At 32.9% G+C, this 19,654-nt stretch overlaps 1 protein-coding gene and 1 long non-coding RNA gene across 2 annotated transcripts; one reads left to right on the forward strand and one right to left on the reverse strand.

The window, feature by feature from the left end:
- Nucleotides 1-3,713: 3,713 nt before the first annotated feature.
- LOC128184190 (uncharacterized) lies at nucleotides 3,714-8,209 on the reverse strand. The gene is made up of 5 exons (XR_008243700.1): nucleotides 8,077-8,209; nucleotides 6,247-6,401; nucleotides 5,793-5,869; nucleotides 4,636-4,786; nucleotides 3,714-3,813 (listed from the first exon to the last, which is right to left on the reverse strand). It is a non-coding gene; the product is annotated as an uncharacterized LOC128184190 (long non-coding RNA).
- Nucleotides 8,210-10,339: 2,130 nt separating this feature from the next.
- Nucleotides 10,340-14,003, forward strand: LOC128185222 (uncharacterized). Its single transcript, XM_052854873.1, has 4 exons — nucleotides 10,340-10,368; nucleotides 10,775-10,863; nucleotides 11,734-11,942; nucleotides 12,806-14,003. The coding sequence occupies exons 1-4, from the start codon at nucleotides 10,340-10,342 to the stop codon at nucleotides 13,415-13,417; spliced, it is 939 nt and encodes a 312-aa protein (XP_052710833.1). The 3' UTR covers nucleotides 13,418-14,003.
- Nucleotides 14,004-19,654: the final 5,651 nt, after the last annotated feature.

The following is a 19,654-nucleotide window of genomic DNA, read 5'->3' on the forward strand; positions in this document are numbered from 1 at the left end:
ACCCCCCCCCCTCCCCAACACACACACCGATCTCTCAACATGCACCCCATCCTCTCAAACTAAGCATATGCTGGGTTGATCTCCCACTCCCCCACCCCCCGTAATCACATAACTGTTGCATGCATTAAGGTGATATTGTAATGTTATGTACAGTGCATTGATTTATTGGGAAGTAATTAAGATAATTGATTTAATTATTTCTTAACATACAAGATTGCATTGATTGACAGAATACTTGCTAGCATAGGGGTATGTTGGTGATAAAAGTATCCAATTTTATATTAACCAGTCCAAAATGTGTATGTGTGTGCATTATGCTTGTAAATGTACCCTTTTGGATATAAGATGAAATGCATCATCATAATATAATATGGGGAAGAGTATAGTACATGTAGAGATTAATATTAACTTTCTTTAAAGTAAATGTAGAGTAATAACTAATTAAAAGACAATGCATGGTCATATACATAAAATGTTTGGGAAAATTTATATATCAATAAATGTAGTATTTAGGTATAGTTTAAAACAATTATTTTACAATGGTACAATATTTTATCTGTCAAGTATATACATGTAGGTCTCAAGTCCCAAATGCTTAGATTTTAAAATACATGTACCTGTATATATTTTAAACAAGAGGCCCAAAGCCTTATTATATGTTATACTAGGCATAAATGTAACCCTGTTGAGGATTAATCATGTGGCATTTGATGAAGAATTGATAGTTGTCATACAATTAGTCTGCATGTATCTAGAGGTGGGTCAGGAAAATTCAAACTTGTTAAAATAGGAAAGGCATTCCTCCTACCCCCGAAAAAAAAATATCTACAAGAATTGTGACCAAAGGATAATGAGATTTATAAATTGTGTTATAGGCCTCCATGCTCATCCTAACCTGTACTTGAAAGTGCACTATTAGATGTTAATGTTCAATATATGACAAGGCTCCCCCCTCAAACAACACCAGTACCCATGACTCAGTGGTCATGAATTTCAAAATTCCAGATGAATTCTATCTGTTCATCACAGGAATGTACTTGTATGTCTGCTAGTTTCTATACATGTACGGTACTCGGTAATGGAAGAAGGATTTTTAAAGAGTTAAACTATATGACCAAAATGGTACACCCTAAATAAGAGCCTCTAGCCCTAGGAACATAATTGCAATTTTGGCAGAGATCTCCCTGCTCATCCAATCCATGTACAAAGTTTTAAAGAGAATTAAAGAGGAAGATTTTTAAAGAATAAATAAATACTCAATTACCTTATATTTTAAGAAGAGATCCACTTTAAATTGAGCCAATCTTGCTTCATGATATGGTACAAATCATACTATAATACATAAGGTATCATGCGATATTTGGTGGAATAGTTTTTGAAAAAGTTGGCGTGGATTTAAAATAGTGTATTCCTGTCAGAACATGACTATTCCTATACATATGTGCATGGCATTGTACTTGATTAAGTGGAAGTGCATTCCGCCAAAACACTGAATAGAATATACAGCCAAATGTATTATGGTTACAGTACTGTATAATATCATACAATACTATAATATCGCATCATATGATACATATAGATTATTTCATGGCAATTTTTATATCGCATCCTATATTAGCCCTCGGTCGCTGTATATCATGATTTTTATATCATATACTTATAGAAAATATCAAGAAAACAATAAATAACAACATGTGATGAATAATTATTGTTTACAAATTGCTCCGTGTCTTTATATTCCATCTCTGATAAACTTCCCTGGAATTTTTCGCCAGCTGTAAATTTGTATATACCAAGTTGACATCGACATGCTATTTGACTTCATACTTGAAAATCGGAGTTGAACGACGCATACCGAACTCTACGTCATAATAGCCGAAAATTAATGGAAAGGGGTGTAATATAACATCCGAAGATTGCTGGAGAGGGATGTGATATAAGATTTATATCACACCCCTAGGGTTTATATCACACGGGTAGGTGAAATTTCTGTTTATATTGCACAGGGCGAAAAAGAGTATATTTTCTATAATATACGATATACAGTTGTATCAAATTATAAAATGTTGTATCATATTATTTGATACAATATTCTCTCATATCATATGATACAATATCATATTGTATAATTTGTTTATCATATCTTGATTGCTATTGTGATATTTACATGATTTGAATGAAGATAGTCATATTAATTATATCATAATGAATAAGATATTATGACATTAGCTTTACTTGTATTATATCATGATAGTGATTATCAACTATAATTTGCATGTAATGTTATCATATTGGTCATGTTGATAATACCTTGTCTATGACTCAGTGAGTTTTGTAATCTTTGATTGCCTATGTTTAAAATATCAAAACACATATCTGTCATCAAATAATATTTAATTTACAAATTTGAACATGCATTAGAGTACAAAAAACGTAAAAGACTTTCAACTGAAATAGCCATATGTATGCCGAGTTTGCCATGAGGGATGAGGATAATTAGCGATGACCTGAGGTATATACTTCATGGCGTAGGAAGATAATACATATTATGTTTAACACTGTGAAAGGGTAACTGTGAATTCCAGTCTCACATATGGAAGGGTGGTAGAAATCAACCATAGATGAACATGAATTGTAGAGGATGGTTTAGCGACTTAGCCAGTGCACAACTCCATTGCTGCCTAATTCCTATGTCCACTTCTATTCTAAACATGATGTTAGTAATAGCTTAATGGATTTTTGGCTAGGTAATGCAGCACATCTCCCAAAATGGGGGAACCTACTGGAGATTATGTTTCAGTGTTCTATTCCTTGTCAGAACTGTTAATTCTATCTTTTTCATTTTCATCTTCCCTGGAGAAGGTCCTAAAAATTCACAACAAAAACTTGAAATTGAATATCATTCACATGAACTTAAAATGCATCCAAGCCCATTTTTTCCTCTTTTTTAACATACACTAACAACACTAATAATGTTTATCACATTTTCAGCTCAAAATGTGTTGGATAACACTCATGTAACAAATTTTTATATTACACCAAACATGACGTCATAATTAAACATACTGTAGGTTTAAGTAGGATGATTGACAAAGAATGAGGTAGTATCAAAATATAACAGTTGAAAAGTGTCGAGTAAATCTGAGTTATATATCTAAAGCATTTAATGCTGTTTTATATTTTTTTTTTTTATAAATTCATAAGATTAAGTTTGAAAAATAAAAGTTTTGATGTTTGTTAAGCTTGGAACTTTTTCTCCCTGCATAAAATAGTTGGCGTTTCTAAAAGATTTGAGTTTAACAAAAGATGTGGTATGACGTGATAAAAAGAATCTCTCATGATTAATTGCAATGGTATATAAATTTTTTTATAATTCATTGTGTGTATTCTATCCACTCGCCAAGGCTTGGGGGTAATAAACACACAACTTGTTGGATAAAAATCATACAACATCACTAAATATAAGAGATCCTATATATATATGATAAAATCACAACGACGAAAAACTTGATGTCATAAAATTCAACCACACAGATTATAACCTTAATATTCAATACTTACTTACACACAAAATAGAGCTACAGGAGAGGGTGGTCTAAGTTTCTAAACTTTTGCCCAATCCCAGTTGTGATTTTGTACAATAAAAATATGTTAAATTCAAATCAGAGCTAGAGTAAAAGCTTACCTGAGCCAGATAAGGAGGAGTACTGTTAGCTTCCTTTGAGATTTCCAAAGGATGTACTTCATGCTCCACTCTTACAAAACTAAATTTCATTCACATCAGAGGTCTTCTGCAGTATATCTACAAACAACCTGCAAAAGTTAGCCATCTTTGAGTTGATATGTTAATTGTAATATTAAAATCTTGCATCTGGCAACACGAAAGAGCAGAAGATTAACACATTACATGGACCGGAAATTCTGGGGGTTTTCTTGGTGGACTAGATGGTCATGGTCATTTTTGGCCTGTATTGATCTCTTTAAGTTCTGTATAAATAGGAAAATACTTAAATTTAGAAGCCAAACAATAAATAGTTCAGTTAATCATACCTTAAAATTTAAGGTACTGGTAGATCTGATGGAAATATTTTGACCACCCAACCTCCTTAAGGTTGCTCACTACACCTTAAAACAGTTTCTCAAATCAGCAGAAAATTACTTTATATTTTATGATGGATAAGCGGCATGTAAGTAAAATAGGTGAAAAAATGTGCAATTATTGATAAAAATAATATTTCAAACTTTAATTCAATAAACATGAACAAAAGCCTCAGTTTAACAACACATTCCAATCGCCATCTTATGAAGTGGTGTTTTAACAAGTATAAGTCAAGGTGTAGTGGATTACCGGTACCTTAATTGAAATAAATTTTCATTATAATAATTGATCAAAATTTTTATCAAACTTATTTGCTATGGAGCAGATACTAAAATTGAAGTTAATGTAATAAAAAATGCTTCACTTCATTGATTCATAATGTTGTTGACATTGCATGTAAATCTCTGAGTTTTCAAACACTCTTCATTATTAATATCATGATTATGAAAAGACAAATTTGAAAAATATTAATTTCAATCTTTACTCTCTCTAAGATATCTCTTTGAACAACTATGGCCTAGTTAAAAGATATTTACCCATCAATGAAGAGTTGATGAAATCTGGAAAGTTTATTACAGACACTAGGACACATTTTTCTCAATCATCATCAGATAAGTGGGTTATCAAAGCAATGGATGAAAGAACAGGGTCTGGCTCATGTGGGTATTTCAGTTTCTTCATACTGCGCTGTAAAAAGCAAATGTATGAACTTTAGTATACATGTACTCTGTATATATAATTATACTGATTAGACACACATATACATGTAAATACATTTTATGTCAATCTAAAACTGACTACATTCAACAAATACTAAAAAGAAAAAGACATTACATGTAATTGCCTAGATTGTGGTTACAATACCGTACTGACTATAAACTATTTACACTGACAAGATACATATTACATTGTCCAGAAACGATTAAAATTGTCCAGTTAGTGAATACATTATCTAGATACAATGTAGTGATTACATTAACCAGATATGGATTACACTGACCAGACATACTGATTACAGTAAACAAATTATGATAACAGTGACCTGAGAAACTAATTTCATTTACCAGGCGCATTAGTCTCTGTATAACATAGGAGCCAGACCTGGGGTCAATCACTTTAAAATGTAATGCATTAAATTACGATTACATTGGAATTCTTTCCATTACAATTATCATTACCATTACTTTCATTTACAAAAGTAATAAATTACAATTACTTTTCTAAACAGCAATGAATTACATTACACATTACAAAAAAAGATACAAAGACAATTTTTCATAACATTTCATGGCATTTTTATGGAAGTAATGTATTATATTACAATTACTTTTAACTGAGAAATGGGTGCATTACACATTACTTTCAAAAAAGGTATTTATTACAATGCATTACCATTGCACATCATCCCAGTTCTGATAGGAGCAATGAGAAAAAACTAAAGAATTCATAGTAATTCCTAATGTATTAAGTAGTACATGTATTATCAAACAGCACAAGTTCTTTTTTAACACTTGAAAAAATTTGATACATGTTTCAATTAGGTTTCCTCTGAATTACAGTACATCAATTTCTTTAAGTGTCATATAGTGTGGCTGTGTGCACATTACAAATTTCAACATTTATGATATGCATGGATATAATTCAATATCTTGAACCTACTGCAGGATGTATCATGTAATAACTTGAAACTTACAGAGCATGTGGGTGATCATACTCGGAGAGTAGTTGTAGCTATGTCACTGTCTGGATCAAGTGAGAGCTTCTATTTGACTGAAACAAATGAGACACAAATGGAGATCATGTAAAACCTAAGAATTTGAATCAAGATACGTGTTCATAATGTTAAGAGAATGTTAATGACTAATTGTAATAATAGGAATCTCTTTAAAACACAAAATTAAAATAACATATACTGAAGCTCTAGAGAAGTCTCCATGTGGATAACTGAGTACCTAATTGTTTTATTCTGCCTAGTAAGGTAAATAGACAGGTAACTTTATCACTAAACAGATAAAAACACAGGGTTCCTAAAAAAACAAATAGAAATCTTTCAATTAGCATTGAACAGGAATCATGTCTTCCAACTCATCTATTTTGCGTGTCTGAGAACACCAAGTATTTAGCAAGAACAAATTAAATTGCTATACCACTCTTAAGTCAGCAGTCCCACCGTACATGATATCTTGATATTGTGTAGGTCACATTTGGGGAGTGCAGAAGGATTTACATTCAGATTATATCCACTGGTTGACCAGGGTGCTTATAAAGAATCACCCCAGCTGGCTGACTGGTTAGGAGGATTCTGAAACAAGAAAAGCATGCTTTAATTAATGTAGGATAGCAGTTGTAAAAGCTAGGGCACGCGGCCCAATATTGTACAGCATGTAATAAATACTTGTCTCAGCACTGAAGAGAATCAAAGCTTATAAAATATTGAAAAATATCAATCTTACAGAAGAATATACTGTACTTGTAATGTACTTCTAACACTTTACATTAAAGATTGATTTTATCACAGATTTTTTATTTCAATAGGCAAGTCAAAACTCTATTTTCACTAATTAAGCTCACTTTATTTAGAAATAAGCATAATGAATGACAATAAAGACAATATTAAGACATCAGTGAAATAGTTCATAGGTACATGGTACAGCCCACACATATGGATAACATATTATAGGTCCTGAAACTTTTCGAAAGAGCTAGGTCATAAGGCTCTATTAGGTAACTGTCAATAGGCCCCTGTTACGACATAAGGCTCCATGTTGCGTGGACTCTGAGGTCCACGCAGAAAATATATAAGCGAGGTTAAACCGGATGCTATGGGGAAAATTCAGCCTGCGCATGAGCTAACCTGGTTCCTATGCATAATGGTTAGCTCAGGGAACCAGGCAAGCACATATGTTTGCAGTATTTGTAAAGTTGTCGTTAAACATTACAGAAACAAAGTACCGGTATTCCTTTTAAAGAAATGATCGGCATGTGATAAACTGTCAGTATTATGAAATAGGTAATGTTATGCCGAAACTACAGCATGCATCAAATAGCATAATTTATAATGTTTTGTTGTTTTCCGAATACACATGCAGCTTAACTTTACTTTTATAGAAGGCGAGGCTAGAGTACTTCCCGATTAAAATTATTTAAGTATGATTGAATAATTATGTGACTGTATATAATAGATGATTGAATAATTATGTCACTGTATAAAAGTTTAAATCTCAAGAAAGAAAGATCCATCAAAATATGAAATTGATTTACACATTTATAGTATAGCTGTCACTGCATAACGTAGTTATATGTAACAAAGTAGTGCGAAGCGTAATATGTGCGCAAAAATTTGAATTCGCCGAATGCCTGATACTATACATGCAATCTTCATTAATATAGATCATAATTATTTTAGAAGTATGAACCCTTTAAATTCTGAGATTAAAAGTAAACTATACATATGTATACGTAATACAATATACAAATTTAGTGGTTAAAAGCAGGGGGCTAGAGTCTGTGGAATCTGTGATAATTTTAAGGCTTTTACGTTTTCGTAGGAAACACATGCAAATGGTCCACGTATTGCAGTTCTTTTTTAAAGGACAGCAACTTGTATTATTATTTGCTACATTATGCTAGACCACTGATGGGGGCAAACATTTAATAGGCTCAAAGATTAATTCACTATTCAGGGTCCATGATTAGCACAAGAATTTGACACAATCTGAGTAACAACAAAAAGAAGGTGCATTCTTTTATATACCCCCTTTTTTATTGCTGGCAGATTGAGTCAAAACCAAATGATGGTTAGGACCTGTATATCTGCTCAACTGAAATAATTGTCTATTTTCATACAATACATGTACCTTCTATGAACACAAATATCATAAAATATATTAAGATAACACTATTTCTTTAAACACAAGAAAAATTTGTGCATATATAAGTCATAAAAGACAACAAAATATTTTTTTAATCATACATACCTCGCTGAATCCTTACTGAGCGTCGAATACCTCGCTGAATCCTTACTGAGCGTCTAGCTTGTTATGATGAGATAAAGTGAAAGCGGAAGTTCAATTGCGCATGCGCAACTGGGTAGCAGGGAGCTGTCGAAAGCTGCATGTGAAAACAATGCACTGTTATGCAGAATATCGAACCCGAACATTAAAAAATTGGAAAATAAAAAATTAATTTTCTTGAAAATATGTCAACTAGACGCTACAAAAGTGTAAACTTGATCGGTAGTTTGACATTTTGAAGCTGTTCAGCAAATTTCATATTGTTCCTCAAACGCATAAAGAAAAACAAATGTGGAAAACTGAAGTGGGACAGACAGACGGACGGACGGACTGACGGACGCAGAGGAAAGCTATAGTCCCCTCCGGTGAAAACCGGTAGGGGACTAATAACCGGATTTGTATTTGGAAACCTGGATAAAAAATAGTCAGGTCGTCTGATATAGGAATTTGAATCTGACATTACGATTGTTTTGTACAGTCCGTGATTTTTCTTAGGTTGCTGAAGGTTTTGATCGATCGATTAACTGGTTTGAACTGGATCGTGTAGATTTCAGTTCTGTCAATTTCTATACAGCTGTGAATTACGGTCAGTTTTCGTAAAAAAAAATATAGAAGGAATCATAGTTAGTAGATGTAAATGCATGTAATTTTTTATATGCACTGTATATATTTATTACGGGTTTTATTATGAATTCATCCTTAAGATTAAGAAATGTAACTTCATATGGAAAAATTCCTGTACAGACTTGACATGGAAACCTTGATTAAGACCTATTAGATTAATCAATTGAAAGTGTGTGTGTGTGTGTGGGGGGGGGGGGGGGGGGGGGGGGCTAGACTGATCCTCAAATATCTTGACAAGCAAAAAACAAACAAACTTTTTCCCCAAATCATGAAAATCCTAATCCGGGGGGGGGGGGGGGGGGGGGGCTGCATCCTCTATTATGCCATGTGTCTAATGGTTATGTCTAACTGTGCAAAAATAACTGGGGGGGGGGGGGGGAGAAGGGGGGGACTAAGCCCCCAGCCCCCTGGTTCCGTCGCCTATGTATTAATTCCACAGGTCAAACTATTTTATTACTTGACAAAAAAATATGGAAAAATGTTCTTTCCTTATGATATTTTTTTTTAATTTGGCTTATATCGTTCGAGAATTCGTATTCCAAGATCAAGTAATAATGGAGGAATGTTCCCCTTTGTTATTACTTCACATGTATGCTTATATATTTGAGCATTTCAATTCTTGATTGCATTTTTAATAACATTTTTAATTCTTAAATTATATTAAAAAGATACACGGCACGTTATTATAAGCTCGTTAAATTTTAATAATATACAGTTCAATTAAAAATCATAAATTAATACATAGGAAATCAACTTGAACCTCGAAAACGAACAGATGGATATGAGGAACGCTCTCTGTCTAATAACGCGAATATACTTTTTTCGAACAAGGAAATCCACCTATGTTAAGCATTACAAAAATTGTTCGTATCCAGGAGCAAATCAGTTTTTCATAATTTTTTCTTACAAAACTGCATTTATAGATCATTATAAAGGTTTTTATGAATAACATGCTTGTAGAGCAATCGCAACTTATCGGGCCTCGAATGTATTACCTAGGCGTCTACGACAACCCCCTTTTTGTAAAACTTGAAATAAATAGAACACATTTTACGATCTGTTGAGATGTGAGCTATACATCATTAAAGTAAACGATATACACTAAAATATAACACAGAAGCGACATATAAGACTGTCTAGCCGGTACTTATTTTAATGGGAAGCGACTCCATTTTCTATAAAATTCTAACATCCGGTGATGTTAATACATTCCAGGTGTTTTTCCGAACTTGCCGGAAAGGCCCGAGAAGTTGCGATTGGCTTGTAGAGATCCCCCCTGAGGGTTAATTTTCGATCCGCGCTTGACCTAGTAATAGCATCAATAGTGAAACAGACTATACTATTTTATGCAGAATGTTCCTTGAAAATGGCTCGATATACTAAGTTTTTAATGCAAAACAGACACCCATTATTTTTCTAAAAACATGGTATTGCACACCACAAGCATCACACATGGGGCGACTTCGGTTCATACTCGAGTACGTACTATAGTTACTAGAGTTGCAACCGAACACCGGTAGTTTCAACCCGAATTACGTCATCTGACCTAATGAACTCTACCTTCTAAAACCCAAGCACGCTGTAGAATCACTCGAGTTCTAAGATGGCGTCGGAAAGTGCAAATGCAGATGTGTAAGTTTTAATTTGTCGCATTTATCTTTTATTATATTGAATATATAGAATATTTTTCGTTATTATGCGTACATTTTAATCGACCTGCGCACTATCTTGAACAGGATGGGATTTATACTCAGAAAATTTGTCATCTTGGAACATTTATGCATAAATAATTTGTTTAACAGTTTACATGTGAAAATGTTAACGGTGTTTAACATTGATGAATATATATATGATTGAAGTTAATACTGAATATATGACAGAAATTTCTTTTGGCCACCTTGAATAAAAGTTTTGAAAGCATCAAATTAGGGTTAATTTTGCTTTTAACTTATTCAATGTACCAACTATCACAGAACCAGATTATTGATGTTGACAACTAGACAGTTTAGTAGATTAAAATATGTTAAATGTATTGTAGGGTACACATAATACTCTATAGAGGTACAGAGCAATTGCAAGCAGTCTTATCAAGAGACTTGTACGAGATGGTGAACGACCCTAACTGCGGTAACATTTCTTGATTTACATTAGTGGGACTTTTTGCTAAAATTGTAATCTGGAACATTTTTCAAGTTTTTTTTAAGATAAACATAGTCAAAATGTAATCAAATAAATTAAAGGCCAAAATGCCTTATATAGGATTTAATTATGTTTTGACTGTGTTTATACCAAAAATGACTTGAAAAATGAATTTGGTTTATTTCTGAGACATAGAAAATATAAATATCTGATTAATTTATGTTGCATAAGTACTGTAAATGTATTTATATGCCTTTGCTTTCATAACTTTGTGTAAAACAATAAAAACGAATCTTGTTTAGCTTTCAATTAATTCACAATCTGAATTGTTAATGAAAAGAAAATTGCTCTATACTCTGTCCCAAGATATCCTGGATTCACATTTGGCTTAATTGCTTGATAATTATAAATACCTCAGGATTAAAACGATGTTCATTCGAAAGTATGAAAAATTTCCAAGATTTCTCAATTGAAACGCCCCTGTTAGCTTATCAGGTTTCAATCCAATGCTTAAAAGTGTGATGTCTACGGAGATTATTTATTGCAGCAAGCCCGGATGATAACGTTGAAAAATTGCGGATGTATTCCGAATGGAGAAAAGATGTAAACATTCCCCATTATAAATCTCTGTAAGGAATCTGTTTTCGTTCCTGTGAATTTTTCCGAGTGAAAGATGATAGAGTGTCAATGAAATAATTGGAAAATATCCCTTTCAACTATTTCAATTGCACTTCTTTCACAGGTATTTGTATTTTTAATAAAAATCGTCCAAAATGTGCTGCATAAATATCTTGGGACAGACTATAGACTAGTATCTATACTTCATTATTTTTACATAAATATTTCTTCACATTATAGACCCAAATCTTAAGGAGCAGGTATATAAAGCTGCGGTTAACAACACAACGTCAAGTGACACAAGTAGACCAAGTACAACGTCAAGTGACACAAGTAGACCAAGTACAACGTCAAGTGACACAAGTAGACCAAGTACAACGTCAAGTGACACAAGTAGACCAAGTACAAGTAGCAGTAGTTGCTCTTCCCCAGTAAACGGACCTGAAAAAGTAATGAAATAACCATGCATTCCATATTACTTGTATAATTCCAACTGACACTGAATGAATAAATACATGTTAAACTTAATAAAATGTACAGTCATGTTAATGAGAAAATGATTCATAATTTAATTCAACCAATTTGATTCTTAAAGCTGCATGGTCTGATTTTACATCAAATTTTATGACTGCTTTTAAATGATGGTTATGCTAGTAATTTGTATTAAAAAAAATAGACTTTGCAATAGTTTTCCCATCAAAATTTAGTGATATTTAGATAAAAAAAAATTATTTACAAAATTTGACTTAAAAACAAATGACACAAAAGGGTATCATGTTATTTCGCCTCATATTGAAATTCGCCCCTGAGGTTGAGGCGGCTATAATGGTATTAAAACTATGAAATTGCTATAGATAAAGGTCATAATGTTTTTAATGTTTTAGCGCATCAAAAAAAACTGTGAACATTTTGTTCACTAATATTTCTTAAGTTTAATTGTTTACAATCGATGCATAACATGCAGATTTGAATAAATCTAATAATTTGGGTGATGAAACTAAACGGTTTCCTTTTCTAAACATTCCCATTATGCAGTTTGGGGGTTTTTTGGTTTTTTTTTAGTATGCCCATAGAAATTATTGTATTTACTTTGAATATTTCTAACACTTTGAAGGGACACCAATTCTTCTGGTGTAAATAGGCAAACGTCTATAACTGTCTAAGATAATTTGTTTCGATAGAAAATTATTTGATACAGTTATAATGAAACAATAAGACCATGCACCTTAAACACATTAATTGGGATACAGCATTCTTCAAGTAAATCATTTCCTTGAGTTATGTTAGTGATAAGTTTTATATTTTTCGGTAGGTTCATATTTGGAAGGAGTGTGAAGAGAAAGAATTGATCTCCATCAGATCTGACATGGAAGAAGAGTTTGAACAAGTTAAAAACCATGATGTTTTGTGGAATCGGATAACAAAAACATTAAATAACCACAAAGTCCCTGTTACTTGCAACCAAGTTAAAAACAAGTGGAAAAATTTGAAGAAAACCTACAAAAAAGTAGTTGATGATAATCAAAAAACGGGAAACAAGAAAACTACATGGAAGTATTTTGAAGAATTTAATTTACTGTATGGAAATAGAGCTTCAACAACTGCTAAGGTAACATATGACAGTGTAAAGGGGACACTGAACAGTCCACAGTCAGAAGAAAGTTCTGGTGAACATGGTCAAGGAGCACCTGCTTGTTCTGCATCCACATCTGCACATCAGAATACTGGTAAAAGAAAACCATCAAAAAGTGTAACTGGTGATCATGAATTAGAGTTCAAAAATCCCAAAAAAGCAAAGTTGGCAAATGTTGTTGACAAATTAACTGCACAAGGCGATGAAATGATCCAAGAAATGCGAAAACAACATGAGGCAAAGATGAATCGCTTTGACAAGCTACTGGACTTGCTAGGAAAAAGAAATTAAATCTGCGTTAATGTATTTCTCATTCAATTACTGTATTCATTCCATTTTGCCCAGCAAATTTTGTATTATTTAATGTTTGTCAAAGGATCAAATTCATATTTTTTAGTTCAATAGTGAATTCTTTTGTTTTATAATATGACATCAGACTTTGTCCATCATTTTTGTGAATTTTTCTTGATGGAAAAAAATGAAAGCTTTTTGGAAGTTTTTCTTTTAAGGAATATTCATTCAATGTTGCCAAGCATATGTTTTGTATATTTAATGAATGGTTTATATTTATACTCCTCGCAAACAAAGTTTCAGATGGTATTTAGGAATCACCTTGTCCATCTGTCTGTCTGTGCAATCGTGTCTGGTCCATATCTCTCTTATGAAGAAACATTGGATGTTCCTACTTTACATAAAGATCGGTTATGTCATTTTAAAGAAAAATGCATAATTCCTTTCTAGTTTATACCTTGTATTGCTTGTAATGGAATTGATTGGATCTGAAGCTAAAGTTGACACTGAGAATTCTTGTGATCTGTAAATAAGTATTGATTGTGAACTTTGGTCATTTTTGCCAGTTGAAGGTCACTAAGAAAAATGGAACTTCCATTACTTTCTAAAAGAGAAATTATTAAGGTCTTCCGTTTCCAACGGAAGACCTTTCTATTATTGTGCGGGAAAGATTATTTTTTTTTTTTTTTTTTTCTTCCTAGACGCGAACTTTGAGGCTTCATATCTTGCTTATTATTGAACGGTTTTTGCTCAAATTTTCAGGGCTAATGTACTTTACAAAACACTATCTTAAGCAATTCATAAAATTTAGAATTCCCTTTCCGTTAAAGAGTTATTCCCCTTTTAAAATTTTTTAGGGCCTTTTGTTTCCAGACAAAGGCTCCGAGACTATGATAGCAGGGAATGGGAATATAACGAATTTGAATAACAGAGACATTGTAGTTGTGCACATCTGTTTTTGTTTTTCGATTACGTTTTTTATTTAGGAAAAGGTAGGGGGTCAAAAAACAGGATTCAAAAAAGTGCGAAAATTTAGACATATTTTCCTTTATATCTTTTAAACGAAAAATATTTTGTTAAGACATGTAGAATAAAAGTTGTGCAAAATATAGAGGGCTTTCATTTGACACCAATAAAAAAGGGCTGGCCCCTTAAATTAAGGGCCAATGGCCCCTAAAAAAGTTTGCTTAATAACTCAAAAACGGTTAGGATTTTGATATGGCTGTCGCTGGAAAAGTTGTTTGTTGGGATCTCATAAAGGTCGCTACAATGTTATTTTGTATGTGATTTGTGTAGTATGAGTGTAAAAAGCTTTACATGTTAACATGTACCTGTTTTCATTTGACAAGTTAACGAAAGTCTTTGCGCGTACAACTGGCATAAAGTCACCGCAGAAAGCATGCTGGTTTATACAAACGGCATTAATTCATAAGAATTGTTGTTTTTTAGAATATACGTGCTTTTTTTTAGGAGTTTAAGTCATTGTTGTTAAGTTCTTATAATGCTCAACCCTTAAAAACGGGATTTGGAAAACAAATCATTGTTTTTCTTTTCTAGTAAACCACAAAATATGGAATTAACAAGAATAGAATTCCAGAGTCCCCCGCCGGTCAAGCAGTATAATAGTATCGAGTCTATCGACCAAGGCTGATTTTCGAACTTGACCAAGGTAATAGTAGTATAAACATTTGGTATAAATTTAATGAAAATCCGTCAAAATTTGTAGGCATGAGAGCGCTTACAAGGTCAATTTTTGGAAAAAAAACGGAGTCATGATTGTGGCCAAGTCCCATAACACCAACAAAAAGTATCGACTAACGCTGATTTTCGAACTTGACCAAGGTAATAGTAGTATAAACATTTGGTATAAATTTAATGAAAATCCGTCAAAATTTGTAGGCATGAGAGCGCTTACAAGGTCAATTTTTGGATAAAACGGAGTCATGATTGTGGCCAAGTCCCATAACACCAACAAAAAGTATCGAACAATGCTGATTTTTGAACTTGACCAAAGTATTAGTGGTATAAACATTTGGTATAAATTTAATGAAAATCTGTCAAAATTTGTAGGCATGAGAGCGCTTACAAGGTCAATTTTTGGATAAAACAGAGTCATTATTGCAGTCAAAGTCCCATAACGCCAACAAAAAGTATCGACCAATGCTGATTTTCGAACTTGACCAAGGTAATAGTGGTATAAACATTTGGTATAAATTTAATGAAAATCCGTCAAAATTTGTAGGCATGAGAGCGCTTACAAAAAGTGTGACGGACGGACGCACGGACCCACGGACGCACGGACCCACAGACACACGGACCCACGGACACACGGACCCACGGACACACGGACACACGGACGGACGGACGCCCGGCATTTCTATGTCCCCGCTCCGCGTTGCGGCGGGGGACAAAAAAAATCTATGCATTACATTTTAGTTATTAACTCCATACATTTAAAATCTACCTTGAATCAGATCTGGTGTGTACCATTACGTAAGCTCTCCCTCGCCCGCGGCCGAGAAAATCGGTCACCATGGTCGCGGCTGGACTACCTAGCGGTCAGGGGTTATCTAATACACGAGAGTTGCGTCTCTCATATATGATTTTATTTATCCGCAAACCCAAGAATTGTTTTCGTTTTGATTACACATGTTTTTTTTATGGATTAAACGATTGGGTGTCAATTAAGAAATCGTTCAGTTAATTAATAAAAGCAATGTACATGTCATTCTCAATCTAAAGCAATAATAGATATAGATAAATTGTGGGTTTTAAGTTTAAAATAAATAACTTCTATTTGATAGAGTAAGGTCATTATACTGCAATTTTCAAGGCTTACTGGGTTCTGAGCTGTGTGGGTCTGTGCGTTGTACATTTACGTAATCTATCGTTCGCCCACGGCCGAGGATCTCAGCCACGGCTGCACTACATAGCGGTTATTTATACACAAGATTCGCACACCGAGACGCACACTTCCATGCACATGAACGTGTTTGAGTTAATATAGTCGTAAATACAAGAACTGTTTTAATTTTATGTTATAAAAGTTTGTCCATTTTGTATTTATTTAATTAAATTTGAGTGTAAATGAATATTAATGAACGATATTAACCCAAATCGGAAACATCGTCAGACATAAATTAATGGTTGGTTTGTTTATATAAAATATTTTATAAACTGTACAAATAATGTTTTAAATCAACAACAACAACCCCCCTAAATATTAAACATTTAAATGATGATCATCCATAGCCCATGGCTGAGGAGATCCGGCACGATTGGACAAGTGATCCGCGGTCGGTTCGTGATCTTGTACCTTATCACGCGTTCATGTTTCATATTTTGGCATTTTGCACGGACACAACTATATTTTATTATGTTTTCAACTATTATTTTGGTTTAAGATGAAAAGATAAATTTATTTTACTTGTACAGTTGATTAAGCATTGGTGTATACGATAGCGTACAAGGTAGTTTAAAAATCAAACAAATTATAATCAAAGTTCCATGTTACATGTTTGCGGTAGGTGCTAGCACGATAAAAGAATGTCCTGAGTTGAGGCATTCGATGATTATTTAAAAGAATATTCACATGAGTTTTAAACAACTTTAGATTAGATTCTGTCGGTCACATATTAATCACTTCTGTAGTTTTTCTACATGTTCGTTTCATTATGGAAGCGAACTCATTGCTGCCCCCCCCCCCCTCCTCCCGCCCCGCTGACAGGAGCTCGCGCTGTATTTTTTTTTGGGGGGGGGGGCGAAACGATATCAAGATCTGTCGAAAATCATTTTTGGTGGCTTCTTCTTATGTGTAACATTTTGTTTCACTTTCCCAACCGTTTGTTTATTCGGTCAGTCTGTGTTAATTCAATCGCCACGTGCGACCGAGAATCTTGTGTCGCTTCAGCGCACACAGCTCAGAACATATATAGCCCCGGGTCATCAATTGTTATGTAATTGAGTAACAGTTGGAATGGTGCTTTTACTACATAAAATATAAATAAAAAAATCATCCAGAAAAAATGTTACCGTAACTCAAAAGTCAATACCAAAAATAAAAATCCGTATGATTACAAACTGAAATCGGTTTTTCAGTATTCGGCGGGATTTTATTTTTTCTTCTAACATTAGTATTTTTATTGGTTTCAGAGAATACGATGTAAAAATACAAACAGGAAATAAATCTGATATTATTTACATTGATAATGTTGAAAATATTTAAAATTAAATTAGTCACATTCGTTAGAAAACAATGTTATACAAACATCCGATAATTTTTTTCCTATGTCGTATCATTCGCGTAAATAAATATGTTCTGTACATATCCATGTACCTCAGAAAAAATTCAAATGAATAAACAAAAAAGAAAGTTGTAATTACTATTTCGGATTTTTTTCAAAGTAATTTAACATTGTATTGAAAAGAACAAGAAATAAAAATGATTTAAATTTTTGACTCAATCTTCGTATATATTACCGGCGCTCCTTACATGTATAACGGCGTTCAGTGTATATAGATTATCATGATCTATTTGAATTAAGTTCCATTCGTAAAGATTCCCTTAATAATTTATTGCATGACTGTGTACATTGTAGGCAAATCCCTGTGCGTTAATTACGTCTTGTTTTCCGTTAACATTGGTTTAAGTAATTAAAATAATTACTTGTAAAAATATCTATAATCGGGATTCCAAAGAACTTACTTCCCGCAATTCATAGAAATGATCAGTATGTTTTCTTTCTATGTTTACATTTAATTTTGTTCAAATAATTAATAAATTTTCTATCATTTAAATTGTGTGCTTCATCAGATACTGATTCCAATTACCTTGAAGTGATTAATTTTTCCATTGGCTATTGACAAAAAAAGAGACGCTTGACCATCCAATGAAAACAAATACACAGAGTTTGATTGACAGGTTCAGCCAGGTGCAGGTCTCACCCGATGTCCGAGGTAATGTGTGCCGCGAGTGGTCTCAATAAGAGTTATCGATGTAAATAAATTAAAAAAAGATACATGCTTATCAAAACATGCTCGTGTAAGTTAAAGTTGATTAAGGCTTGTTCCAACAGAAATCATGCTTTGCTAACTGTACTTAATATTTTTTATGTATAGCGAATTTTAATATTGTACAGTCATTTTACCGGTAACGAATCAGTATGCGGTTTCTCGTGCATGCAACTATTATTATCAAAATTCCAAATGTTTTTATTTTTTGTTTAAATCGCGTTTCTTTGTCCTTCTAAACTGTATCAAACTTCCGAAAATATAAAGGATGAATTACGGAGACAGTAATTTCAACACCCCCTCCAGTTTCCTAGTTTCGAATTCGTTTCCCAGTATCGAATTAAGCGCCCTTTATCACTTCTGACCGAATATTTTGAGGCGAATTAATTTCAAAAATATTCTAGAGGTACATGTTAATGGACTTATAAATGAACAAGGAAAAACGATTGTGGGAATATGTCATTTAAACAAATTATATGATCGTTATTTTTATCATACCGTTTTCCGGTCAAATTGAAACTGGACTTGAACAGTTTTCATTTCCGTTACTTTATAATATTGAATTTTCATAAAAACACTTTATAATAGTAATTGATGATAAGTAGTTGCCATTTTCCTTTGTTTTTCCCGTATATCTGTCAATTTTTGCAGCCAAATAATACTGCTGTCGCAATGAACCGTAACTAGGAAAACTACACGTGGTTCTATTTGAAGTCGTAATTTCATTCAAAGCTCCATTATTTGATATGATGTATTATCTTTTTAAATGAATTATATTTACTAATTATTCACTAAATAGGGATCAATAACAAACTTATTTTCATAGTTAGGCTTAATTGTTTTCACACTTTCGTTTTTTCTGCTTTGAACATCCGGTAGCTCATATCTGGGGCACATTTTTAATTTGTAAACAATTCGGTAAATAATCGTGCAAATGGCAAACAACTTCACGTACTGATATAATATTTATTTCTGTGTTATAATCACCTAGCTAGAATTTTTTAAAACCTCAACTTTGTCTTCCACCAATAATTTTTCGAAAAATTATTCGATACTGGCAAATATTCGTTACCGGTAAAACTGTACCAGTACTGAAACATCGTATAAAAACGTTATATATACATGTACTCTGTAACTAGTCGTCTTTTAATACATATACCTTTCTTTTGTTTGTTAAAAATAAATTCAATTTTGTTAAAAGATAAGTATATCATTTCTTCTAGATGT

Source organism: Crassostrea angulata, chromosome 5 (genome assembly GCF_025612915.1).
Source record: "Crassostrea angulata isolate pt1a10 chromosome 5, ASM2561291v2, whole genome shotgun sequence".
Classification (NCBI taxonomy): Eukaryota; Metazoa; Mollusca; class Bivalvia; order Ostreida; family Ostreidae; genus Magallana; species Magallana angulata.